Below are 27,771 nucleotides of genomic sequence, written 5' to 3'. Positions count from 1 at the left end.
ATGATTTAATAAATGAGTACGCTACATTTGCAACAATTACTTCCTCCCACAACTCCTCCCCAAACTACCCCTCTAAATTTCATGTCCTCTTCTTCTATAGTTATTGTTGTCATATCATACACAAAACACACACACACACACACACACACACACACACACACACACACACACACACACAGTATAAATAGTGTTGCTCTTATTTAGGGTTTTAGGATTGAGGCCTCATCCAAGATGAAGAAGAAGAGGAAGAATGAAAACACCTGGATCTACTTCCCACAGCAGTGATTCACTGCTTGTAGTTGTTTTTTTTCCTGTGTGGCACCCTGTGAAACTGTTCTCTGTCTATATTGCTATATTAGCGTGTTGACTGGTACAATCTATTCAGGTCTTATGCAGAAAGCCATAGTTTTTAGTGTTCATGGATTCAAGCATGCTATATGCAGAAGATGCTATCCTGCAACAGTCAATCTGGTCTTCGTGCTCTTCCTATATCTCTGCCTCTACTTCCATGATGACCCCAAGTTTAGGGGTAGCAGCTCTGCTATAGATGTCCTATTTGGGTCTGGATGCTCCCTGGTTGCTTATCATCTGAATTTTGTGATGTCATTTATTTTTAACTGAATATTTTTGCTTGATTTAAATAACTAATGATCAAAGTGCATTTTAGTGATCTTGTGATTAAAAGAAACACACATTAATGGAATAGTTTCTAATTTCTTTTCTTATGAATTTTTAAGAGAAGAGTCTTTACTTTTCTAAAGAAAACATTGGCAGTGTACATTCAGTATGCCCTTTTGGCAGTTATTTTTTCTGCATTTGATGTGCTTTGAGAAAAATAGACAAAAGCACAATATAAACAATAGGTAGTACTTTTACAGGAAACAAAACCAAAAACTGCTATAGAAAATGTGTTGCTAAGCTTGACAACCTGAATTTGATTGCTGGGATTCCAATGGTGGAGGGAAGAAAACTAACTCCTGGGGGTTGCTATCTGACCTTCATACTTGTAAGCACTCATACAAACATCTGTGCATACGCATACACATGCACTCATATACACACCCCCATGTGCCATCATACATGTACATCAAAGTGAATAAATGTAATTCTTAAAAGGAAAGCACAAAGTGACTTTGGCAGGTTATTTAATCCATTCCTATTTAGGAAGAATCCATGAAAGGGAATTTTGGAGCCCAGTGCAGTGTTTAGCCACTCTGACTGGCAGGCCTGTTGTCCTTTAGCTTCTATTTCTAGCCTCATTCATCTAGGCCCTGGGTCTGTAATGCTCACTTTTTCTTCTGTTTACTTTTCTGGAAATGATACTTTCCTATTGCCTATTTAAGTCAAGGATAACAAAGTAACTTCCAAACTCACCTCAGCTTTGGGTTTTGGTGGTAGATGACTGCAGTATCAGGTTCTCAGCCTTGGATCTGTGGGAAAGTACCTAAGGGACAATTAGTAATGGCTTTGACTTCAAATTCCACAAGTAAAAATTGGGATATCAGGTTCTTTTTATAGGAAAAGTCTTGAAGCAAAGTCAGTTCTGCAAAGTCAGTTCCATCCTTAATGATCAGGATGATATGCAAAGTAATTCGTGATGTCAGGCAGGGAATTCCCAGTCAGTGTGGATGGATGCTGGGCCAGAGAACCAGGTGATGCATAAGAGGCCTTACTGTGCTAAGTGTTAGTTGACCCTTTAGTGGGTGGATTTCATGGTCCACACGTGACTCTTGGGAATGAACAAGAGATAGAGGACATCAGAAGAACCAAGATCAGGCTAGTGCTTTTAGCAGCTGTTGTAGCAGTAGCTGCTGTCCCCGTATATATCAGCCTTCTCTACATTCTCTGATAGGCTCTTCCAGTTCTGAAGCTCTAGGGTACATGAGAAAGACAATACCTATTGTCTTTGCCTTACCTTCCTGCCTTGGTGAACTTCTAAGCTAACTTAACCCCTCAGTGTTTTTCCTTCAAATCTGAAACTGTCACACAACCCAAGCAAAATCCTGCTGTTAAGTTAATTCGGAAGTAAACTGCAGAGTTAGCAGGACATTCTGTGCCAGGTTGTAAACTGTGCACAAGAAATAAAAAAGGTAAGGAAAAAGTAGCCCTGTAGAATTTAGGTGGATACTAGGGCTCAAGAAAAAATGGCAAGAGCTTCATCTTTTATTAGAGTCATTCAATTAAACAAACAAACTCCAAAGAGAGCTGCTCAAAGAAAATCACCTCGTGGCACGTAATGAAAAACAAAACAAAACAAAACTTGTCTCTGAGTTTTTTCTTTAAATAAAAGGGCTGTTTAAAAAGATGACTTGTAGAGTGTGTGCCACTTCTCCCAGATCGGCAGTGCAGAAGTGCAGAAGTGTGAGTGATGTAGAGGTACTTGTTTATTATAGAGCACATTTCAATGCAGTAATCATAAATATTGCTAAGGTTGTGCTCTGTTGAAATATGACCTACATACTCTTGATTGTTTGTGTTACGTGATTTGTCTGACACCCATTACATTCTGGGTAATAGCAGCCATTTGTTGCTCTGCACAGCAGGCTCTTTTGACAAAAGAAAATAGGCAGCAATAAAAAAGCTATAGTCTGAATTACATTCTGCACGGAGCTGCACTGCTGAGAGTTTGTGCAAGTGTCTTAACAATGCTCTGAACTGCCTCTTGTCAGCCTTCAGCCTGTAATGGCCATCTGTCCTCACATAAATCTGTCAAAACCTGCTAAGTTCAAGAGAGAGCATGGAATATACCTTGTACTGTCAACACCAAAATGTACACATTCCCCAGAAAAATCAACACGCAGGAAAGGAGCCAGAGGTTATGGGAGGCATTAGCACTGTTGATTTAGGCTTGTGGCATGAAATTGAGAGTCCAGCCATTAGTGGAAAGATGAGCAAAGGAATTGAGCATTAAGGAATTGAGTGTTGACCTCTCCTGTACCACAGGGGAAGAAACTGTGGGCAGAGCAAGCCAGGTTAGAGAAATATAGCTGATTCAGAGGCCAAGAGGGGTAACCTGTCCCATCAGCTATGCTTAAAAGTTTGACACAACATTGGAAGAAACGAAAAAGAATTCTCCTTTGTGCTTTCGTTTTCCTTTATTTTGCCTTAGGTATCATCTATATTTGGAAATAGATTTTCAGTTAAGCCCTGAGTGATACAAAGTCTGTCATCCATGAGATTTCTCAATCTTGTGCAAAGATATTCTCTGAATATGGGAGTTTTGATAAAGAGTCTAAAGAAAATAGTGAATTGTCTAAAATCTTTGCCCTGCTCTTCTGTGCACCAGCAGTGAACTGTTCTTCATTTGGTGAGGAAGTAGGATTTGACTCAGCACATGATCTGCACAAAGGTTGATAGCCCTAGTGTGTTCACTTCCAGCATACATTTGGTTTTTCCCAGGGCATTTCCACCCATTTTAAGCATATCTACAACAAAACATAAGTATTTCAAACTTAGAAGAATTACCACTTTATTAAAAGCAGCTGTGATGTCCCTGGGGGTGCATACCATATTTGAAACACGGGTGACCCGTGTAGCATCTGGCACACAGTAGGTGTGTTGTGGATGTCTGTTTGGTAGCAAGAGGCTCTCTGTAGGACATGAAAAACTGTCTTTCACTGAAATGAAGCATGACCAGGGAATCACTATATCAAAGAACAATTGAAAAATCATTTATTTAAACAATAATGAGCTTAGATACTAGGGCAAGTGTTTCAAATTTTCAAAAGTAAAAGAATTTCTATATTTAAAATCCCTAGATAGTCAAGGTATTTTTAGAGCTAGTCTCTCTTTTATAGTGGCCTAATTTGGCATTTCTGAAGTTCAGAGTTTCTTTTTATACATCTGGACTGTCAGTCAAAACACAGATATTTGGAGTAAAGGCCACGTGCTACACAGATGTTCAAAGATCTTGGTTCTCACTATGTGGTCTGGGAACCATCTCATTAAAAATGTGTAACCAGCCTCCTAAGTGACTCTCAGGCCACGGACATGTGAGACCAGCTATTCAGAAAGAAACTGCTAAATGAAAATAAGCAAAATAACCTGTAGACTATTAAATGCAGGCAGCATCCTACAAAGCACTCTCTGGAGAAAAGTGTTGTGATTCTCCTTTAAAAAAAAGATAAATGCAGTACATATGAAGTAAGCCACCCAACATGTGTCATTAGAACAGAAAAAAAAAAAAAACCTACCATAAACTGAATGAACATAAAGAGATTTATGTAGGTTGATTCTTGGTGTTGAATGGCATTCTCTCCTCAAGGGTCACTTTTTTGGGTTTATTTGACTGGCACTTGTTGGCACTTACTCAACTTACTCAGCATTACTTTTTGAATGTGTGTTGTACTGTGTATGTCTGGCATAGACACTCATTAGTGTTGACGTGTGTGTGTGTGTGTGTGTGTGTGTGTGTGTGTGTGTGTGTGTGTGTGTGTATGAAGGTACACATTGATGCAGGCACATGAGGAAGCCAGAGGTCAGAATCTGATGGCTTCCCTCAGTCACTCTTCACCTAGTATTTGTTGCTTTTGAGATAATCACTCACTGAACTTGAAGCTAGCTCCTGGATTTGGCCAGGCTTTCCAGCCCATGAGCTTCAGGATTCATTTGTCTCTGATGCCCATCACTTAAGAGTTACAGGTACATCCTGCCACACCAGACTTTGTACAGTGGTGCTGTTAATTTAAACTCGGGTTTTCATGTGTATGCAATAGGCATTTCACTGGCTGAACCATCTTCCCAGCCTCTCATCATCAATTTATGAGCATCTTGACTCTAATGGGGACTCTTCAAGAACCTGACATCTCTTTTTTTGAGCATGAGTCCTTTGAAATGTGTTGTGTTGGCAACCAAAGATAACCAAGGTTAGAAATCTCTACACAAGAACAGCAATGCAAAATCTAAACAAGATGAGAAAGAGAAAGAACTAGAACTTCTTAGTCGAGAAACAAGCTGTGCTCTTTGTAATGGAGAGAGTAAAAAGTACATGTGCCTCAATGGAACAGAAGTTTTATGCAGGAAAATGTTGCCCACATCAAAGAGTGAGCCTGTGGACAGAACTGGTTCCTGTGCAACTCAGGTGTGCCCAAAGAAGAGTGTCCATGTCTGTATTCATCTTTCTGAAGGCCACCCCACCTTTCTCCATGGAGATAATTAGCTCAGCATGCTTAAAATTGCATAAGTTTGGGCCAGAATATTTTCTTTAAGGGAAAACATTAATTTCTTCCACATCTTTATCATCAAGTAGGAGAACAAGACAACGTCTTTCTGTTTATATAAAAATTGCATGTGGCTCCCTGTGACCTACTTGGTTCTTGACATATTTATATTTTTTTCCAGCAAGGTAGGAATTTTTTCCCTCTTGAAATGTACAGTTGCCTTGAGTCTTACCCCAGGCTTGTTAACAGAGAGGAAAACTTTTTTTTTTCCGCTGAATAGCATTCACTCTTCCTCCTAAATAGAAAATCTATTGTAAACTAAAATGTTCCCTTGTAACCATAAAGTCATTTGAACTGCAGCCTGCCTGCCTTCAAAGTTCCTTGGACACTGAGCTTCACAACATTTCTTCCTGGGCAGGACAGAATGAATGGAGTTTATTCATGGATGAGACTTGGAGGTAACTACTATGCCTCAGACTGTCCTTCCTTGGCTTCAGAATTTTCTGTAGCAAGGCACCAACCCATAGACAGCCCTGTGTTCCTTTATTTGTTCTTTATATAATTAGCTGCTGAATATTGGAGTCATTCAGTCATTCTGTCTCATGCCCTCAGTGACAATGTGCTCAAAATAAAATGGTCCCCTGGCATGGAGATATTTAGAATCACTTTGCACTTAGTTTTCTGTTGCAAAACCATATTTTAGGCAGAATGTATTAGTTATGCTTACAAGAATGTATTATACCTACATTAGCCATGGTTTACTAAGTTAATGAACTGTGGAGACAAAGACTCATTGCTGTCAAGTTATGGAGGGGCTCTGGTTCCCTGCATTCAGCTGGGCCATCCTATTTTGCTGAACCCTTTTCAAAGTTGTCCATGTATGTCATTCCTACCCTGACCAAAATTTGCAGTCATTCCACCTTTTGAAAAATATTCCCCCAAGGGTAGATTCTTGATTGTTCTAAGAGCCTTGATCCATTTTTATTTTTCATGTAGCATTCTTTGCAGACAAATGCTGCCGAGGCTGTTCCATGATTCTCAGATCCCACACATCGAATGCCTTTAAATGACTCCTGCAATTCCCTTGAAAATGCTAGTTTTGGTGACACCTGCTGCTGGGGCAGCTGGCAGTGACACATTCCTGTTTTCTAGGCAGCAGGATTTGTTAGCATACAAATACTATGAAATACAAAAATATCACAGCCCTTGCTGTTGCCTGGTGTTGTCCATCCATATTTTGCTGGGTGACAAGAACTTAGGAGAAGAGTCCATTTTCAGAGCCTATCATTAATTTAGTTTCCTTCTTCTTCACTCAGTTTTAACTGTAGTCTGAAATCTAAGAAAATCAGGGAATGTGTTTATCCTTGAAGAACATTCTCTCTATGTCTTTTCTTTCTTTATTTCCCCATATTTCTTTTTGTTTCTCTTTTATCATAGGCCTAACTCCACCCACGACTCCTCCTCATAAAGCCAACCAAGATAACCCTTTCAAGGCTTCTCCAAAGCTGAAGCCCTCTTGCAAGACCGTGGTGCCACCACCATCAAAGAGGGCCCGGTACAGTGAGTGTTCTGGTACCCAAGGCAGTCACTTTACCAAGAAAGGGCCAGAGCAATCTGAGTTGTATGCACAACTCAGCAAGTCCTCAGTGCTCAGCCGAGGACACGAGGAAAGGAAGACTAAACGGCCCAGTCTACGGCTGTTTGGTGACCATGACTACTGTCAGTCAATCAATTCCAAAACGGATATACTCATTAACATATCACAGGAGCTCCAAGACTCTAGACAACTAGACTACAAAGATGCCTCCTGTGACTGTCAGGGGCACATCTGCTTTTCTACAGATTCAGGCCAGTGCTACTTGAGAGAGACTTTGGAGGCCAACAAGCAAGTCTCTCCCTGCAGCACCAGAAAACAGCTCCAAGACCAGGAAATCCGAGCTGAGCTGAACAAGCACTTCGGTCATCCCAGTCAAGCTGTTTTTGACGACGAACCAGACAAGACCAGTGAACTAAGGGATGGCGACTTCAGTAATGAACAATTCTCCAAACTACCTGTATTTATAAATTCAGGACTAGCCATGGATGGCCTATTTGATGACAGTGAAGATGAAAGTGATAAACTGAGCTACCCTTGGGATGGCACGCAGTCCTACTCATTGTTTGATGTGTCGCCTTCTTGCTCTTCTTTTAACTCTCCATGTAGAGATTCAGTGTCACCACCCAAATCCTTACTTTCTCAAAGACCCCAAAGGATGCGCTCTCGTTCAAGATCCTTTTCTCGACACAGATCGTGTTCCCGATCACCATATTCCAGGTCAAGATCAAGGTCCCCAGGCAGTAGATCCTCTTCAAGGTAAGGTCAAAATCCACCCCATGCTAAAGTGTTTCTTCCTAAGTCAGAAAAAATATCCAACCTCAGGTACTCTTCTGGAGCCACCCAGCCAATTATCTGAGTATTGTACATCCCTCCCCCTTCTCCATGTTCTCTCACATACCCAGTTCTGAGCACTCTACCTTGGCCCATTAGAACACAGAGACACATATGTGAGAAACTTGCTTGTGTAACTTTTTCTATTACCTACAAAGCAGCCCTGTGCCTGGAGAATTGAGATCCGTGTAGGATAATCCTGACAGCGTAGTCACCGATGAGCTGTGGTATCAACAGTAAGAGACTTGGAGAGGGAATCGATCACTTCTTGGTCTCTTGTCTGAGTAGCTGATGGCCAGCTGTCACTGGAAGATCTTGCTGTTAAGGAGAAGACAATTCCTACAGCCCTGAGCTTCCAGTGATGTTCAGTGGTCCTGGTAACGTGGGCTAAGAGCCAGTTGTAAATATCCTCTTGGTTTTCTCCTCTCTCCCAGATCCTGCTACTACTATGAATCAAGCCACTACCGACACCGCACACACCGCAATTCTCCCTTGTATGTGAGATCACGTTCAAGGTCACCCTACAGCCGTAGGCCCAGGTAACGAAGCCTGTCCTTTTCCTTCAGCTCCCTTTATCTCCTCCTTTAGATGGCAATTATTACCCCAAGCTCTTCTTGTCCCCTTCCCAAAAGATAATGTACTTTTTGTTCATACGGAGGCAGTTGGCCTAATGATGAGGTTCTGTTTCCCAGGTATGACAGCTATGAAACATATCAGCATGAAAGGCTGAAGAGGGATGAATACCGCAGAGAGTATGAGAAACGGGAATCTGAAAGGGCCAAGCAGAGGGAGAGACAGAAGCAGAAAGCAATTGTAAGCAGTTGGGGCTAATTTCATTTCTTCTCTTTTCCTATGAAACTTTTTGGCAGGTGGGAGGTGGCAGATTAACCAATAACTGAAAATTAATATTTTGTTAACAGAGAAATATTCCAATTTTTGGCTGTAAAGTATCAGTCTTAAGACCCTTATGTGAAAAAATGGTGTCATGATTTTTTCTCATTACAGTTGAGTTGTGGAGTTCATTAGCTTTCTCAAGTTTTGTTTTGAAAAATGCAGAAAGGGGAGGGTCCTTGGGTCTGATAGGTATTGGAAAACATGTAGGTTTTGTTTGTTTGTTTGTTTTTGCTGCTTCCTGTTACTTTTTTCTTTTAGTGGGGTTCGAGGAGATTCCAGAGCCCATTTTAAGTACATATTAGAAATGTGGCTAAGGAAGTCAGTATTTCTTACCTGTGACCTGGCAGTAGGGGGGGCGGGAGGCCGGCAGGGGTGCTCGTTCTTTATGCATTCACCTGACATGTGGGTACTGCTGAAACTCATGTGTAAACATGCAAGTTACAATGAACCTGTCTGTTCTCTGAAATCCAATACTGTTCTTCACTAGCAGCTAATAATGTGGCACTCAGGTGTTCAAAATCCAGTACATGCCCATGGCAGACATTCTTAATCAATCATGGAACTCTGTCCCTCTGAGGTCCCACAGAGCCTTAAGGTCTTTCCCAACATAGTGCTCCTGGGAGCTGTCGCTAATCGATGAGATAAGGCACTGTTTTGGTTCACTGCCCCTGCTGCCTGTCTATGCTAGCTGCTCCAAGTCACAACAGTGCAAGGCAGTGTTTGACTATCTTGCACATAAGCTAACCAAGCCTTGGAGAAATGAGTTCTGGCTATTAACGATGGGTTCCTGTGGTACCTCCAAGAAAACTCAGTAGTATCAACAAAAAATGAGAAGACAATAAAACTCACTGTATAAAGAACATCCCTTCTGGTGTCAAATCAAGTCTTAGCTGATAGTTACCAGCTAGAGTAGAGAGGTTAAATGAGAGGTCTGTTAATCATAGGAATTGAAAGAAACAGAAATGAGAAAGAAATGAATAGTTAGATTGAAGTTCTGGATGTTTGGTACCATTTAACTATGCATCTACCAAGGCCTGAATCAAAGGCATTCTGCAAATTATAACACTTTACCTCATTTGTTTCTCAATTTTCAAATAAGCTGTGATGTTAAGATTTGCCAGAATGTCATTAGTTCACACTTAGGAAGCCTAATGAAAATGAAAATTTCAACTTTTCTAATATTGCTTTATTTAATTAATGGCCTCTTCAATAATTATAATTCACATGCATACGGTGCCATATAGTTTACAAAGCTTTTTCACAGCACACGTACATTGCACTTAGTAATTACAAAAGGGAGCCAGGTTGAGAGCACACACAATAACATAGTGTTTGCTGATTCATTGCATTTACTGCTTATAAATGCATATCTTACAGATTTCCTGATTTTTCCTTAAATATAGGGTATTATTTGCTCATTTGGGCAAAGTACAGTGCAATTCTAATCAAAACCAGATGAATGTTTTAATCAAAAATATGTAGATAAGTGGCATGTATTTATTTTTTTGCCTACCAAAATAATTTAGGTCTAGATACTTAATTAGAATAAAGAAGGGGAGGGAGACCTGCTGTTTTCTGGTTTAACTTTCTCTGAAAACATCTAGTAGATTGCTGTAGCCCTGATGAGGCAAAAGTGCTCTTAAACTCGCCCTCTCTTTCCTTTGTCTCCCAAAATGTTGACTTAATTCTTTGGAGAACTGGTTATATGAAAACATTATGCATTAACTAGACACTAGTGAGACTTTTTGTCATTGGTATTTATTTAGATTTGGAAAAATATTTGAAAAAAAACCCTAGGGAACAGAAATTGTTTACTAGTACAGTGATCTCCAAGTAGTAAGTGTTCCATACACATTAGAGACATTCTGTTGAATAAATTCCCACTTGGAAAGTTATATGTTATTTCTGTTGACCACACACGAAGTTGAGGTCTCAGAATCTCCTGATAAGTAATTACCAGGTGCTTGAGACATGCATTCAGGTAAGACCTGGCACCTGACTCCAAAGAGCTTGAAGTCAGCAGGCAGATAAAGATGTACAAGCAGGAAATATAACGTGATTAGTGACTTAATAGAGGATTCATCTAAGGCACGTGGTTAAAAGTGGTCATCAAGACCTGTGGGGATGGAAGAACAAACATGAGGAAGTTGAAATTAATTAAAATCCTGAAGGTAGGGAGGGCAAGTGTTTTTAACAACTAGAATGTCCAACATGGCAACTGAAGTTAATTACATGAGTAGTTCTCTTAGGCAGAATTAAGATGGACCCTGAGAATGGATTTTGAAGACTTACTACAAAGAATAGTGGGAAAGTTCTAAGTGCTTTTGTATCTATCATGAATCATATGATATTTTAGATATTCTGAGCTAAATGGTATGAATTGTTAACATTATTTAGCATATTTTCTGTTTCTTTTTATATTACTGAATATGGCTTTTAGAGAATTTTAGATTACTTATATTGAAATGCTTTTATTGAACATTGTTATTCATGTTAGAAACTGTACCTACGATGCATCTCTAGAAAATAGTTCATTATACTGGGAACCTCTAGTGATTTAACTATTAACACAGGCAGAATGGACCAGAAATAAGGCAATGCATCAAAGTAGCAGGCAGATTTTGGAGTCATATAACTCATGCTAAAGATTTTTTAACTCAGTAGCATTATGTAATGACTTTATCCACAGAAAGATTTTTTTAATTGGTTTTCTTCTTCCTTTCATAAAACTCTTCTTTCATGTGCCATAATACATTGGAAAAATCTTGGACTTGAGGAAAGCATGCCTACAGTGATTTTTTCACTCATTTGCTTTAAATTCCATTCAGGAAGTAGCTGTGGGAGCCAAGATAGGCCACCTAAGTTAGCTAGATAGGTGACTTCCATTCAATTTTTGAGATGCCCTTAAAGTAATGGAATGAATAGCCACTTGATTTTATAATGTCTTGGATGCCATGGTGCATTAACCACTAAGCAGAGAAATCATGTGCTTAGGGAGCAGCAGTTCAGAAGTTCCAAAGGAAAACATAAAAAGCATTAAAAAGTGGTCATTGATATTTTGCAGAATAAGAGTTCAGTTTTGTCTTGTGAACAGCATTACATCTGTGTTGAATTTTTGAGGAAAGTGCTTTGGGAGATCTGCAAACTTTTCATGAATTGAAGCTCTAGAAGTCTTCATAGAGCCCAGGCTCAGCAAACTTTCATAAAGCCAACACTAACAATTAGAAACTACAGAATTCTCTGTAATGATTGGATATTATCATTATGCCAGTGTCTGCTTTTCACATGAATTCCATCCAAATTCTATCTCAAAGGCCAATTGACTCTCTGCCTTTCTCTGTCTCCTAAGTTTAAAATAATTTAGATTAAACTGGAGCTATGAATGCCAGAGTTTAGTACTTAGTGTCTGAACTGTCACTGTTTTAATTTCTTGCTGAAATCTAAGTCCAACTCCATTTGCAATCTGTACAGTTTCTGCCAGAAAACATGACAATGGGATGTTAATTTAAAGAACAAATCTAGACATTATGATATGGCTCAGTGCTTAAAACCAAACCGAGAGGCTGGGAAATGGCTAGGCTCTCACATAGCTCTCCTCTTATCGGTCACTAGATAGTCCAGGAGTCACAACTGATACATCATTACTGTTGATTATAAATGTCTCTCTCCAAATGTAGAAATGTTGGTTATTTTTAGAGAAAAGAGTTCAGTTTCCTATATAAGCTTTTCATAATGGTTTTTCAGTATTTAGCCTTTTCAGGAAAATATGTAACATGATTGTAAATTCAGTATTTGGAAATTTAGCTTTATAAGAGAAAGAAATCCTAGAGGTTTGTTTACAGTATCATTCCTATAGTGTGCACCTTGATATATTCAAATGATAGATCTCATATTAAGTATACACCTGTACACACAGAGAGAGAGAGAGAAAGGGGGGCATAACAACACAAGGAAGGACATTAATGTCTTTATTGTAGTCAGGGTTTTGCAGGTACAAGCATATTCCCAAATTCGTCAAAATATTTTGACTGAATATGTGCAGCTTTTATATTCTGAATATATTCAAAGAAAGCTGTGAAAAAGCACCATTATTGGTCTATAGATTTGGTTGCATCTCAGCTTTTATTTGACTGTTTGCTCCTGGGTAGCCTTAGCTGCTAGGCTGAGAGATTCTATATAGTATTTGCCGATGGGTAATTTTGGAAAACTAAATGCTCTCATTTTTTTCTGCCCCCCAAACATCTTTTAGTAGGAGACATTTAATGAAGTACACTGCATAAATGTACTTAATACAGCAAGGACAACAGATTCTTTTCAGTTGATCCTTCTTTCTGGTCAGCTTTATATATAACTTGGATATCAACTCTGTCACCTTTTTTTAAAAAAAATAAAATTATTTAACTAGACTATTCAGTCATGCATAGTATTCACATACTGGTGTGTGTGTGTGTGTGTGTGTGTGTGTGTGTGTGTGTGTGTGTGTGTCTCACAGCAACTTTGCTGAGCACAGGCTCTACCCCTGGAGCTACTTCCCTAGAAATACCTTGAGAATTTCTGCTGAAGTTATTTTGCAGCTACTCTGGAAATGAAAACAAAAATCTTTTGTTCTGAAGGTTAAAGTGGAGTTCCCTTTGCAGAGAAAGAAGAATTAACATTTTTTATGCTGCTCTGAAATAAAAATGTAGAATAAAAGTACTGGGAACCAAAGTCCAAATTATACTAGACACACTGGTGTCTAGGATTATGGGACATTTTACTGAGGTAATTCATTCAAAAGTATCTAACCCATCATTTGGCCTATATAGTGCTCAGTAAATGTCAGCTCCTTACTGATTCTCATCTCTCCTCAGTCAAACTCCTCTTACTGGGAGTCACTTATTATTTCATGAGAAACAATGTTGCATGTTTTCCACAGCTAACCATCAAGCTCTATTTCCTTCCTGAAAAAGATTTTAGTAATACAAAGTCAGTTAATTCCATCATACTTTTTTCTTTATTTATCTCCTGTGTTTGAATGTAACGAGAATTTACTGCAGTAGTTAATGCAACATAAATCTTCACTTGTATTATCCACCCCATCAGCAAGCTAGCCTTTGTGAAAATTGAAGCTAAAAGTTGTTTGATAAATGTTCCATCCTCCTCAATAGTGAAAACTGGTCTGAAAATAATTTTTCAACCAGCTTTTTTTTTAAAGGTTCTGAGTCCCTTCAAGCCCCTAAGAAGTTAGAAATGATATTAAACATTTTGATTTCTTCTCCTTTCATCTCCTGTTTGGAAATTAATGTCTTGAAAAATTGGATGCAAATGTTATTTTTTTAAGATACGAACTCTATTCATCTATCTAATTCAACTGCAACATGTTAAAAAGCTGATTCTTTGCCAGAAATCTTGACCAATCACAGAAAGATTTTAGTCTTTGCAGTCTAGACCTTAAGGTGTCTTTCTTCTATTTTCATGTTTAGCCTGTGGAAAACAAAGGACTTCAATGCTTCTTAGAGCATTCCAGCACGCCTTCAGTCTTCTGCTCTTTGTAAGGTAGCAGGGCAGGGCCCATCCTTGTGTTTCATAAAAAGAGCTGGTAGATTAAAAGGTAATTTGAGTGATGGAGGAGCAACTCTTTCGAGCTGTGTCTCCTTTCACTGCAGAATCTTTCAGTCCTAGGAAAGGTCCTCTGGGTTATCTCTTTTAGTGAAGATCATTGTTGCATACAGCTTTGTATAAAGCCTCAATTCAGAAACTGTCCCAATATGTCTGCACATATGGTCGATTTTCGCTTTAACTTCACATTTCCTTGAATACATAGGCTGTGTGTATTCCCATAATGGTAGCTGAGCAATTTCTGTGCTATGGCTCAATTTCTTTCATTCTCTTCTGCAGTTCCCTCTCCTTTCTTTACACAGTAGTAACTTCCCTAAAAGGCTCATTAAAAAAAATCCATAACACCATGCAAGCAGGCGCCAGGAAGTTTAAGTTTAGATAACAGTCCCATCACATTTGGCTGTTGGGCTGAAACTGGGTGCGTAAATAGAATGGAATGTGCAGTTGTGATTCCCTTGATAATGTGTGTGAAGGACTGCTTAGTCTTGAGCATCACCAACCGTTTCTTTCTACTGACTATCTAGCTGTGTTGCATGCTCTGGAAAAACAATTTAAGCCTTCAGTTTCGACATACAATCTACATGGACATGAATCTTGAGTCTTCTTGCTTTACTTCATCAGGCCAGTTAGGAGGCTCAATAACATGTCAGAGGAATTTTGCTCCAACTGAGTGGAATCTCTGCTCTGATTTCCAGAGTTCTTTTTAAAATGGTTTTACAAGCATGCTTCTCTTCTATATTTCTCTCCCTTTGATCTCTACATTCCTTTTGGTAACTTGTAGCACAAATAACAAAAATCCAAACACAGATATTGGGAGTGAACCTGAAAATCAGAGAAACAAAGTGACCAGCCACTAGAGAGTTCTCACCTCCACCAAAGCTCAGACCAGAGGGGGGAATCCATCAGACCTCAGACTGCTTCTGACTCTACTGCTCCTCATACCTCTGAGCTTCTGTCTCCTCCTGGCTTATATTCCTCTCTAGTGCTAGGATTAAAGACATGGGTTCCAAAGTGCTGAGATCACCTTTGTGTGAGCTCTGTTTCTCTTTTAGACTGGATCAATTTCATGAAGCTCAGGGTGTCCTTGAACCAACAGAGATCAGTCTGCCTCTGTCTCCCAAATGCTGAGATTTAAGGGGTATACCACCACTGCCTGGCCTCTAGGGCTGTGGCTATCTTTGCTCTCTTATCTCCAGATAAGCTTTATTTGTTAGCTAAACAAAATATCACCACAGTAAATCACTCTGCTGAGCTGCCTAGACAGAGCTTTTCCCTTAATAGAGGACCACATTCATATAATATCCCCTTTATGATGGACTATCTCAGAGAGTAAAGGCCACCCAGGCATGGGCTAGTGTTAAAATGTATTAACTGAGTATGGAAGAGAACATGTAGCTATGAAGAGCACATTTTTCTCTTGAAGAGGATATAGGCTTGGTTTAACTCATAACCATTATAACTTCAATTCCAGGGAATCCAGTGCCCTCTTCTGAACTCCATGGGTTCCAGCTGCCCAGATGTTGAACATACAAATATTCAGGAAAAATAGTTGTACACATGAAAAATTAAAAATTAATTTATTTTATTTACTCTTAACTATTTACTGAGATTCTCTTTCATACTTAACATAAATTAGGGTAAAGAACAGATACAGCCTCTAATTTCTTGAATTCTTCATTGTACTAGGGAGAGAGGCATTGAACAATGAATAAACTATAATGATTTAGTTGTACTTAAACAGAGAACTACAGGGAAACATGTATTACTTAAGACCAGCTAGTAGCACTTCACCTGAATTCTCAAATGAAACAGCTATGGAACTTAATGTAGTTCTAGACAGTAAGTGTGAGGGGCTTAGGGTACAGTTTAGGAAATATATTCCAAGTTATAATGGAACACCTTATGCAAAGGCTTTGGGATGGAGTGATCACACTGTAATTAGGGGCCTCTTTCTGGCATAAAAACTAGAGTCAGGGAAAGATGAGCTGTAGGAGAAAAGCCCATGCAGAAAAGTCCAGATTTTGCAGGGCTCAGCTACTATGTTTTGTTAGTGAATTAGATATATTATCAGAAGTATTAGAAGTCATTAATACATTTAATTTAGATGGCAAATGACATGACCAAATATTCTTGACTTATTGAAAATTATTCCATCTGTGAAAAAAAGTCAATAAGAGTGAGAAAACATAGACATGAGTTTTTAAGTTGAAAGGTATTGAACTAGTCCATAAAGAAATGTTGGAAGTGCAGCACAGGGGAGAGGGAATAATGAAGACAATTGGAAAGAGATTAAAGAGGTAAATTAAGCTCAATAGGACCTGGGTTCAGTCCCCAGCACTCACATGCTACTGCCTCTTTATAATTCTAGCCCCAAGGATCCAGTGCCCTCTCTTTGCCTCCTGGTGTGTAGCTAGAGAGTGTGGTTTAGCAAGGTTGTTCTGGATGAAGAGGCCTAGAAGGTAGTTGGTTATCTGAAGCTTGGAGGAGCTCCCTTCCCTGACAAAAATATTCAGTAGTGTTGTTTATAGTAAATGTGGGTAAGCATCGATGAACAGGCCATGGAAAAAGCTACAAAACATGCAGGTTGATCAGTTGCACTTCGGAGGTGCTATGAAGCGCTCACTCTGTGGCAAATCATTTGCTAATGCTTGTGAAGAAGGAAAGGCTGCCAGTAAATGTTGGCGGACTTCTCTTTGCCTTAAGCCTGAAGTGATGCTGTTTGCAGCTTCGAAGAATTAGGCACTCAGTATACCCAGACAAAAACTCATGGGCAGCTGGACCTTTATGCTAGCTCTATGTTTCCCAGACTTTGCTTTGATTTTACTTAAATCTTTGCAAAGTCAAGTTCATTTTGTTTTGCTAGACCCTTGTAGACACATAAACCAGTTAATAAGGACAGTACCTGTATTTGCTCCAAATGTTCTTTAAAACTCTCCTTAATTTTGAGACATTATTCCATTTGGCCCCTGCCCTACAACAAGATATTCAAGAGTGGTTTTTTTTTTTTCATTAAGAATGAACCCCACATGAAAAGGAAACTTATCTTCAGGCAACATAGTCTTCCTGTGTTTTGTAGGTTATAAATTTCTAATAAATTCAACATTATGATTGTATTGACATCATTTGTAGAAATGAGGCTGCCTCACCTCAAGTCCACTCTTAAAATAGGACTGATCTATTGGCCAAGTAAAACTTATATCCTTTTTCATTTGGCTCTTACTCCTCAGAGACATGTGGCTAAAAGTGGCCTACATTTGAAGACTGTTTCTCAAATGTTTCTCTTTAGAGAGTGGTACTTTAGAACTGCTCTGTATCCTTGATACAAATGATGAGAATCGAGGCTTTTCTCCCATTTGTTTTACTGTTCATATGCATAAACTCCAACAGTTACATTTTGAACATGTTCCTTCAGGACGTTTTTTGGGGGGTAATTAGAAATTAAGAACCACGCTTTGAGGATGTCAAATTTTGTTTATTTTTTTCTGATTAGAATTCTGAGTTGATAGGAAATTAAGTAATTTCTAAGCCAGGTTAGTTGTTGTAACAATTCTGAAGAATAATAACCAAGGCATAAGAGCTCATATATTCCATATGTACTGGTTATCGTTTTGGTAATTAAAAAAAAAACTCATTGAATGAGTGTCTTTTCTAAGACAAGAGTGGAACAGAAGAAGTGGAAAAGAGAAGATCTGTGGAGAAGAAAGCTTAAGCGTGAATAAAGAGCCTGACATTAAGGCATGAAAAGTCAAAGTTGGTTCTTGTGCGGTATTTTATTTGGTTTACTCTGTGAGTGCTTGTGCACGATCATATGTTCATGGATGCTTCTAGTGGCACATTTGCATTTTGTCTCCAGAGCTAGAAAAAGCATCTCCCTTCCTTGTCGTTCATAGGAAGAACGCCGTGTGATTTACGTTGGTAAAATCAGACCTGACACAACGCGGACAGAACTGAGAGACCGCTTTGAAGTTTTTGGTGAAATTGAGGAATGCACAGTAAATCTGCGGGATGATGGGTGAGAATCTTCAAAATTATTTCTTGTTTAGAAGCTGACGTATGTTAAAAATTATGACCCTAAGATTACTGGGATGGGAGTTGCCAATGTAAGTGCTTTGACAGATGACATGTTGAGTTCAGAACCTTATTTATTTTCTTTCATCCCTATTTATTAATCTTTCTAGTTGAGATTTCCTGTCTCAGAATAAGTATTTAGCTGCCTGACAGGACAATCACACTGATAAATGGATGTGGTGGCAGAGATGCTGGTACCAGTGATGTCTCCCAGAGTAGAAGAGGTTGCAGTCCTCTCTGCCAATGCTGCCTAACCAGCTCTGAATGCCTCTTCCCTGCCCATTGCAGAGACAGCTATGGTTTCATCACCTACCGTTACACCTGTGATGCGTTTGCTGCTCTTGAGAATGGATATACTTTACGCAGGTCGAATGAAACTGACTTTGAGCTGTACTTTTGTGGACGGAAGCAATTTTTCAAGTCCAACTATGCAGACCTAGGTACGGTATATAACTGTTGTACATGGAAAGGTGAATACATAGCATAAAGCTCAAAATGCAAGTTAGCATGTTCCACAGACACCTTAGGTTAGGCCATCACTTGGCTTTCCAAAAGGGAATAAATGAATACAGTTTCTTTTGTTTTTATAGGAGGCTGTTTCAGAAGCAAGGTGCTTAAGTCTGATCTTTAATGTCAGCTGTTTGTGGACTCTGTAAATAGATACTAAGCCATTGGTGGTGTTTGTATGTGGTAGAGGTATTGTCTTATGTGTGCATGTGTTACATGCATTTGTATCTACATTTATTCAAGTTTTGTGCATGCCTATGTTTGTCGTCTGTGTTTGCCTGCCACACCTACTCTCAATCCTTTCCTATAAATTCAAGCATTGTCATTGCTTTGTGGCACAGTGTGTGCCAAGGGCTTGTTCTTCCTTCTTTATTATGTCACAAGCACTTGGAAACACTCTCATTATCTTTAAATTATACTTGAGAAGAGACAGCTGAAGTCCGTCACCTAAATGACCACATAATTACTTTCTTGAGAATAAAATAAAACAAAAAACCAAGTTTGTGGAGTGTTTCTAGATCCTGCACATTGTATAGGAAGTTCAGCAAACAATTGTCATTTGAGAGCAAAAATCACAATAGGAGATATGTACTGTTATCATGCCCTGTACATATGGTTAAAATTAAATATATATAACTATTTACTTTGTCCTACTCACAGGAGGCTCTTTAGGTGAAAAGTTAAATTCTGATCAGCTTATTATCCACAGATGACAGTATTACCAACTGTTTTCAGAATTTTGTCTTAGAGTTCCTCTGCTCCCATAGTGGAGATCATGCTATATATGTGCAAATGCATGCTTTTACCTGTACAAACAGCTTCAGTTCTACCCTTTGTAGCAGTAATACACATATTCATTCCCTGATGTGATTCACAGGACCAAAAATAACTCATGCCATATTCTAATGGATGCATACCATTTTGCTGGGTGTGTAGTATCATTATAGTTAGTTAATTCATTATAACTCTATTTGTATTCAATTTTTAATTTTTGATATTATAAATATGCTACAATGGACATCTTAATGTTCTTTCTAATTTTCATTTTGTTCCATTGCTTGCCATTCTCTATCTAACATGTACATTATATGCCTTTTAATTCTTTGAGGAAGGAGTGAAGAAAAGTGGCAAATGTGCATATCATGACTATTTTAAATTAATTCATAATAAGCATAAAATTAGCATGCACATCTATTCTTCAGCATTATTAGCTATCCATTCACAATTGCTCTGTTGCAGTATAAAGACAAAAAGGATATACCAAATACTGGGATTTCTTTTTCCCTTCCAGTACAGTTGTGTCTTCCTGGAGTAATTGATATAGGTGCTGTGCATTGTTCAGGGGGAATATGCTATAATTCACTTCACAACCTAAATAGATAGAGGGAAAACAGGGGAGCGGCAGCTGACTACTGGAGAGATAGAGGCCTAGGGATGAAAATATAAAACCTGGCAAGTCATTTGTTCAAATGTTGGCTGATAAAAACAGTCAAGACAGATTGAAGCCTTGAGTTGATTTGACTTATTTCCTTCAGTGTTGAAGGCTAGTGTGTTTCTACTCTCTCACAACATCTAGAGTTTAAAACAAGCTACCTAGAGGGGTCTTTAGATCACGATTCATCATTGCAGAGGGAGTACTGAATGGTATTTTCAAATTGAACTGGTGCCTCCCTGAAATTTTTCTAAGAAGAATGCTTCTTCTCACCTCGTTATCTCACTGCCCTAGCTAGTAGCCATGAAAACTTTGCCATTGCTAAGCTCACTCACCGATTTTTAAAAAACAGTTTTGATGCATATGCAAGAGCATGGGATATTCAAATTCCCTAAAGTGTATCAGTGCCATCAAGGTGTGGTTGTTCTGAACATATTCATGAGGTAGCCAAAAGAGCCCACGCATAAGAGTCACATCAACCTGTGTTTGAGACCTGCCTCACTGCTGATCTTCAATAAGCATTTCAGCTCCATTAGCTTCTGGTTATTTCTTTATAATATAACTCCACAACTCACTTGTTGTGGAGGCATATTAAATATTTGTTGAGGAGCTGATATCACAGCGCCTAGTATAAAATAAATAGGCTATGATTAAAAGTATGAGCAATAAGAAGTTAGAAATATAGGATTCTTTTTAAATGGAAAAATTACCATTAGGATCTAGCTTAGGAGTACAATAAAAATTTCACTTGTCTTGTTATCTTTGTTTCAATGAAGAATTTAAATTAGATGTTTCAAGTTATATGTGATCCCTAAATAAAAGGAACATAACAATGTACTGCATACATAAAGGAATTGGAAACTCATATATATGTTAAAATTAAGCAAAACTGACATGATATAAGTATATATATGTATGAATGTACATATACATATACATATATATTAATTTTATTGAGACAGGAAAATGTGCTATCATTATTTTGGACCGATTCCACCTGTATTTTCTTTTACTGTTTTGTTTGCTTCTCCAAATGAAATTATCCCACCACATGTATTCTATTTCTCTACCACAGAAAATGGCTGATGATGACTATAATACTATTAGAAGAAAATATGATGATTGCAACTGCTATTTGTTAGCCAGTTTTATAAGTGAGAGTGAAAAATTAATGTAACTTGATTAGGCCTATAATGGTGAAGCCAGGATTTTAAATTTACTCTATGAGTTAGGAATTTCTATCTATTGATTCTATTTACTGTTATATAAGCAAATGACTCTTACAAAAGGCTTTGATAAAAAATACTAAGAAGGGATAGATACATGGATCAGCACTCTAGAATACAAATTGCTCTTTCAGAGGGCCTATGTTCAATTCCCTGCATCAATATGGTGGCTCGCAACCATCCATAATTGCAGTTTCAGGAGGTCCAACACCCTCTTCTGGCCGCCAATGGCACATGGTGCACATACATACCTGTGGGCAAAATACCCATGCATATAAAATAAAGTAAATAAATATAAATGTTAAAAAGTGTTGATCAGGAAAGACAGGATCAGAACAGGGTGAATTTGTTGTGATAAGAACATAATGGCTTCAATTAAGTATTAGTAATACACATAAATCATGTTCAGGCATATATAAAAATTGAAATAATACATTCATAGTTACTTTTTTACTCAAACAATAGACTATACTATCAGATAGTATATACATAGCTTTACATTTTTTTCTTGCCATTTATTGGTCAATAACTTCCAGATCCATGTGAATATTGTCAGCTATGGTTTTAATAGTATGTGGGTGCCTGAGATTAAATCATCCATTTAACAATATTAGTTTGACTATCTACCTGCTGCTAACAGTTTTCCAGGTGCTAAGAAAGCAAATGTTATTTTTTGTTTCTATTAATATGCAACCATTATTTGAAACAGTTTCTTTTAAAAATAATGAGAATGATTTTTAGTTTATTTTCCCATTTTTTGTCATAACTTATTGTGTTCCAACAATCCTTCAATATGAGGGGGCATGGTGGAGTTCCTACTGTCGTCTCATACAGGGCATGTCTCATCCAACAGGAAAATCTTTTTTGGATGCCTATAAAGAGGCATAATGTGTGTTCTTGTATAGGTAGGTGTGTATGTGAAGTCCATCATAGTAATGAAACTATTGAGAAATATTGTCTCACATTGTCAATTGTCCATTTATCAATAGAGATACATAACATTAAATTCTAGATTAGTTACCCTTAGATCATCCAACATTAGGCGACTGAACTCTAAATCCCCTCCATAAAAAAGTGAAAATTGTCCTTCCTGGCCCCCTAATGCCTTTTGCCGTACACACTACCCCTGAGCTATACCCCCAGTCCCAGCTAAGCTTGTCTTCATTTTGGGATTTATGCTTCCATATTTCTCTACTCCGGCTGTCATGTGATTTGGATTTTTGTACTGTAACTTAGCTTAGGAAAATTGTGAAATGCTTATATAGTTAGTAGAATTGTTAATGTGTTTCTGAAAGGTTTTATATCTTTTCAAATAAATACTTTCCAAGAAAGTAATTCATTCACAGGAGATTTTTGGTTGTATTTCCAAGAAACTGTTTCTCACTTATAAGACCAGCATATACCATCTACATTTTTTTGTAGATATAAATTGAGCTAGAAATGTTAGACAGTATCTTACTTTACACATACTGCTAAACACAGGTGTTTTAAAGGAGTTATTTGAAGTAATATGTGGGATTTTGCATAAAATCTGATTTGAACCAAATGAAAAATCCAAGACATTCTAGAATGATCTCTGTCCCTCCAAATCAACTGAATTTTATGCTCAACAAAGTTAAATCCATTGAATGGGAAAATTATTTTCAGCTTTTACTTGTGCCTTTCCATCTAAATTATTGGGGAACCAATGACAAATCACTTAAAATGCCAAGATAAGAGAAAGGAGGTCACTTATAAAGATATTAAATATTAAAGAAATATTGACATCTACTACGCTTGTGTACTCTGAGTTCTCAGGTATACAATGAATCAATAGGTATTTTTGTTTTTGAAAGCCAACTACTCTCTTCTATATTTACATTTATATGTTCAATAAAATTCAGGCATTGTTTTAAATACATTGATTAGCTGCATTACAATTGAGCCAGGTATCTTGAATTGCATTGAAGGCCACCAGCCAAGGGTGCATCTAACCTGGTTTGGGTTTCTTTCAGATTCAAATACAGATGACTTTGATCCTGCTTCCACCAAGAGCAAGTATGACTCTCTGGATTTTGATAGTTTACTGAAGGAAGCTCAGAGAAGCTTGCGCAGGTAACATGTTCCCTGGCTGAGGATGACAGAGAGATGGTCAATACCTCAAGGGACAGCGTGTCCTTTCCCAAGACTCTTGCAAGTCATACTTAGGAATTTCTCCTACTTTACACTCTCTGTACAAAACATAAGTCAAAACAACAGCAACCATACTAGAACAAGAACAACAACGGTTTACATGAACACAGCTGCTGAAGAGGCAAGAGATGGAATGATAATCAGTAAGCACACGTTTATTCATGGGTGTCAGCTTTGCTTTCCCTGGAGGCTCTTGGTGACTCTGTGTGTGTGTGTGTGTGTGTGTGTGTGTGTGTGTGTGTGTGTAGTTGTTTGGGAAGTACATGTGTGCACATGTGAGGACTTGGGGGCACCTGACCAGAATGAACAAGGGCAAACCCCTTCAAATGGCAGCATTTCCATGAAGACACACTTAAAACCTAGAACTTCAAAATGTTCATATTCTATACAAAAGGAAAATAAATATATATAAATTAAAAGGAAAGAAAACTCACAAACCACCCTAAAATGACACTGCTGATGTCTGCCGTCAGCCTCCGGTACCGTCTTTTCAGAAAGTGCAAAACCAACCTGCAGCAAGCTCTCTCTCTTAATGTAATGATTATGTGACAATCCCGAAGATACTACAGGTTCCATAGAACTAATATTCTCTCTTTCTTTGTCTCTCTCTCTGTCTATCTCTGTTTCTCTTTGTATCTCTCTCTCTCCTTCCCTCCCTCTCTCTTTCCTTTTGCCATGGAATCTGGGTGGGAGAGGATACTGCAGGCACCAGATGCTAAACTTTCCTAACATTTTGAAGTTTCTGTAGTTCGTCCTTTGTCCTGACACCTATGTATATGTCCAAAATGTTGATCTTCCACTGAAAATTTTGAAAAGCCTTGTCATTGGTCAAGCGGGGAGTGTTTTCAGCGGTTCCTTCTGAGGAGCAGACGTGGTGTTACGTGACTACTGAGAATTGAGTAGAACTCTTTGGATGTGTTCAGATAATGTAATTGCTACATTCTCTGATGTAGTTAAGTATTTACAGATGTTAAATGGAGTATTTTTATTTTGTGTACATACTCTACAACTATGTTCTTTTTTGTTACAGCTATGCACTGTAAATGCAGCCTTCTTTTCAAAACTGCTAAATTTTTCTTAATCAAGAATATCAAATGTAATTATGAGGTGAAACAATTATTGTACACTAACATATTTAGAAGCTAAACTTACTGCTTATATATATTTGATTGTAAAAAAAACAAAACAAAACAAAAGACAGTGTGTGTGTGTGTGTCCGTTGAGTGCAACTACAACAAAATGACGCTTCACGCACATCCATCCCTTCTTAGGAGCTTCGATCTAAGCATCTTGTCAACAAAAACAAAAATTCTAGGCCCCTAAAGGTATTAACCACTTCTGCGATATTTTTCCACATTTTCTTGTTGCTTGTTTTTCTTTGAAGTTTTATACACTGGATTTGTTAGGGGAATGAAATTTTCTCATCTAAAATTTTTCTAGACAATATCATGATTTTATGTAAAGTCTCTCAATGGGGAACCATTAAGAAATGTTTTTATTTTCTCTATCAACAGTAGTTTTGAAACTAGAGGTCAAAAAATCTTTTTAAAATGCTGTTTTGTTTTAATTTTTGTGATTTTAATTTGATACAAAATGCTAAGGTAATAATTACAGTATGATTTTTACAATAATTAATGTGTGTCTGAAGACTATCTTTGAAGCCAGTATCTCTTTCCCTTGGCAGAGTATGATGATGGTATTTAATCTGTATTTTTTACAGTTACACATCCTGTATAAATACTGATATTTCATTCCTTTGTTTACTAAAGAGACATATTTATCAGTTGCAGATAGCCTATTTATTATAAATTATGAGATGATGAAAATAATAAGGCCAGTGGAGACTTTCTACCCAGGGTGCATGGCGGTTGTCAGGTTGGAGTGTAAGTTCTTCATTTGGGAAACTCGGCTCTCACAGAAGCAGTGTTTCCTCTCTCACTAGCATGGCCTCTGACATGACCATGATGTTGTTCGTGGTGACATTGCTTCTGCTAAATTTAATAATAATAATAATAATAAATGTCAGAAAAAAACCTCCATTTTGAGCATCAGGATTTCATCTAAGTGTGGAGTTGCTGCCATGGAAGTCACTGAAGTTTGGAATATGTTTTTGATTTCCAAATTGAGATGCGTTTACTGTTTGGCTGACGTGACTTTTCTGGAAGATGTGATAGACCTACTACTTACTTAATTGTTCTTTTCCTTTCTCTCACCCAACACGATCTTACAAAATGGGTTTCACCCCCAGGCCAATGCAGCTAATTTTCATGGCTGCATTCATTTATCACCAGCATATTGTGTTCCGAGTGAATCCACTGTCTGTCCTGTCGGATGCTTGCTCAAGTGTTTGGCTTATTATTTCTAAGTAGATAGAAAGCAATAAATAACTATGAAATAAAAGAATTGTGTTCACAGGTTCTGCGTTACAACAGTAACACATCTTTAATCCGCCTAATTCTTGTTCTGTAGGTTCAATGCAGGTATTTTAACTCTTTGTGAACGCCAAACTAAAGTTTACAGTCTTTCTTTCTGAATTTTGAGTATCTTCTGTTGTAGAATAATAATAAAAAAGACTATTAAGAGCAATAAATTATTTTTAAGAAATCAATATTTAGTAAATCCTGTTATGTGTTTAAGGACCAGACGCGTTCTCTATTTTGCCTTTAAATTTTTGTGATCCAACTTTAAATACGTTCTCTGTTTGCCCTGGGTCATGGACATGACTGAAATACATGGTTTCTTTTCTTACGTGTCAAAAGACAACACTAAGATTTCATGTTGAGGATTCATTGGTCTCCCTCACCCTCTGGCCTGACCAATCTTGTTACCATGAAGATAGTTTTCCTCCATGGACTTCAAATTGCATCTAAAATTAGTGAAGCTTTTGTATTTTATGCAGACACTGTGGGTAGCCCATCAAAATATAAGCTGTAAGCTATGTTCCTATCTTTTCTTTGTTTTCCTTTTACTTCTTTTGGGAAAGAATATTTCCAACAAACACATGCACCCCAACATCATGGGAGGCAAATTTCAGCATAGATCTATAAGACTTTCAGATGACCATGGGCCATTGCCTTCATGCTGTGGTAAGTACTATATCTACAATTTTGGTACCCGAACTGGTGCTTTAGAAATGCGGGGTTTTTAATAAAAAAAAAAAAAAAAAGAAATGTAGCAGAACAATTCTTTCCGTGCAGCAAAATCAGTTTTTGTAAAGGACTCTGAGAACGACAGTTGGGCTGTCAACACTTAAAGCAGCAGAGGGGGAACTTGGCACTATTGGGGTAAAGTGTTTGGGTCAGTTGAAAAAAGGAAACCTTTTCATGCCTTTAGATGTGAGCTAATAGTAGGTAATGATCATGTGTCCTTTTTTGATGGCTGTACCGAGAACTTCAATCACTGTAGTCTAAGATCTGTTCTATAGATGACCTAGAATAGCCATGTAATATAATGTGACGAATCTAAATTTGTACCTATGTGACAGACATTTTCAATAATGTGAAAACTGCTGATTTGATGGGGCTACATTAAGATTTGTAGGTGAAAGTGTAATATGTTGGTTGAACTATGCTGAAGAGGGAAAGTGAGCGATTAGTTTGAGCCCTTGCTGGCTCTTTTCCACCTGCCAATTCTACATGTATTGTTGTGGTTTTATTCATTGTATGAAAATTCCTGTGATTTTTTTTAAATGTGCAGTACACATCAGCCTCACTGAGCTAATAAAGGGAAACGAATGTTTCAAATCTACTTCTGCTTTTCTTATTTGTCGGAACCAAATTGTTGGCATGTTTCTCAGATCAGTACACATCATTGCTTATTATTCAATTTCCTCTCAGGCTCTCCCCATTTCTTCCTGCTTTTCTGTGTTAATGGATGTGATTTAGTTCTGAGGACATGTGCACCTCCCATGTTTTGCCTAGTGTTTTTCAAAGTGTAAAAGGCAGGTGTGGTTGATTTCTATAATGAAGGTTGAGAGGGTGAAAAGTGGCATGGGACTTTATTAAATGCCTTAGCTTTATTTGTGCAAGTAACACTGGAAAGTACATACTTTTAAGAATGAGCTATTGCCTTGAGGGTTATCAGGTAAATGTGGGTCAGATACTTTTCAATGACATGTATCAGGATAAAGGCCCTGTGCTATTCGTATTACCAGGTTGTATATGGAATGGGTGGGCAACTGCAGGGGTGTCCTGCAGGCTGTCTGCTGAGCTAGTGATGGCCTTAAAGACAGAAAGAATTATTGTTACTACAGCCTTTCCTGATTTTGTATGGTCCTCTGCACTCATC

The 27,771-nt window shown here is 38.0% G+C and overlaps 1 protein-coding gene across 2 annotated transcripts in view; it reads left to right on the top strand.

Moving 5' to 3' along the window:
• The window catches only part of Ppargc1a (PPARG coactivator 1 alpha), a 90,373-nt gene extending 66,963 nt beyond the window's left edge, over positions 1-23,410 (top strand). The window contains exons 8-13 of one of the 2 annotated variants that reach the window (XM_027386968.2): positions 6,597-7,512; positions 8,022-8,126; positions 8,280-8,400; positions 17,970-18,091; positions 18,436-18,587; positions 23,307-23,410. In XM_027386968.2, coding sequence (XP_027242769.1) covers positions 6,597-7,512; positions 8,022-8,126; positions 8,280-8,400; positions 17,970-18,091; positions 18,436-18,587; positions 23,307-23,410 — 1,520 coding nt within the window. The remainder of the gene's footprint in view (positions 1-6,596; positions 7,513-8,021; positions 8,127-8,279; positions 8,401-17,969; positions 18,092-18,435; positions 18,588-23,306) is intronic. The other variant, XM_035453318.1, reaches the window with a different exon arrangement.
• The last annotated feature ends 4,361 nt before the right edge of the window (positions 23,411-27,771 follow it).

Source organism: Cricetulus griseus (genome assembly GCF_003668045.3).
Source record: "Cricetulus griseus strain 17A/GY chromosome 1 unlocalized genomic scaffold, alternate assembly CriGri-PICRH-1.0 chr1_1, whole genome shotgun sequence".
NCBI lineage: Eukaryota > Metazoa > Chordata > Mammalia > Rodentia > Cricetidae > Cricetulus > Cricetulus griseus.
Note: the sequence above shows the minus strand (reverse complement) of the source record. Positions and strands in the feature narration are given on the sequence as shown.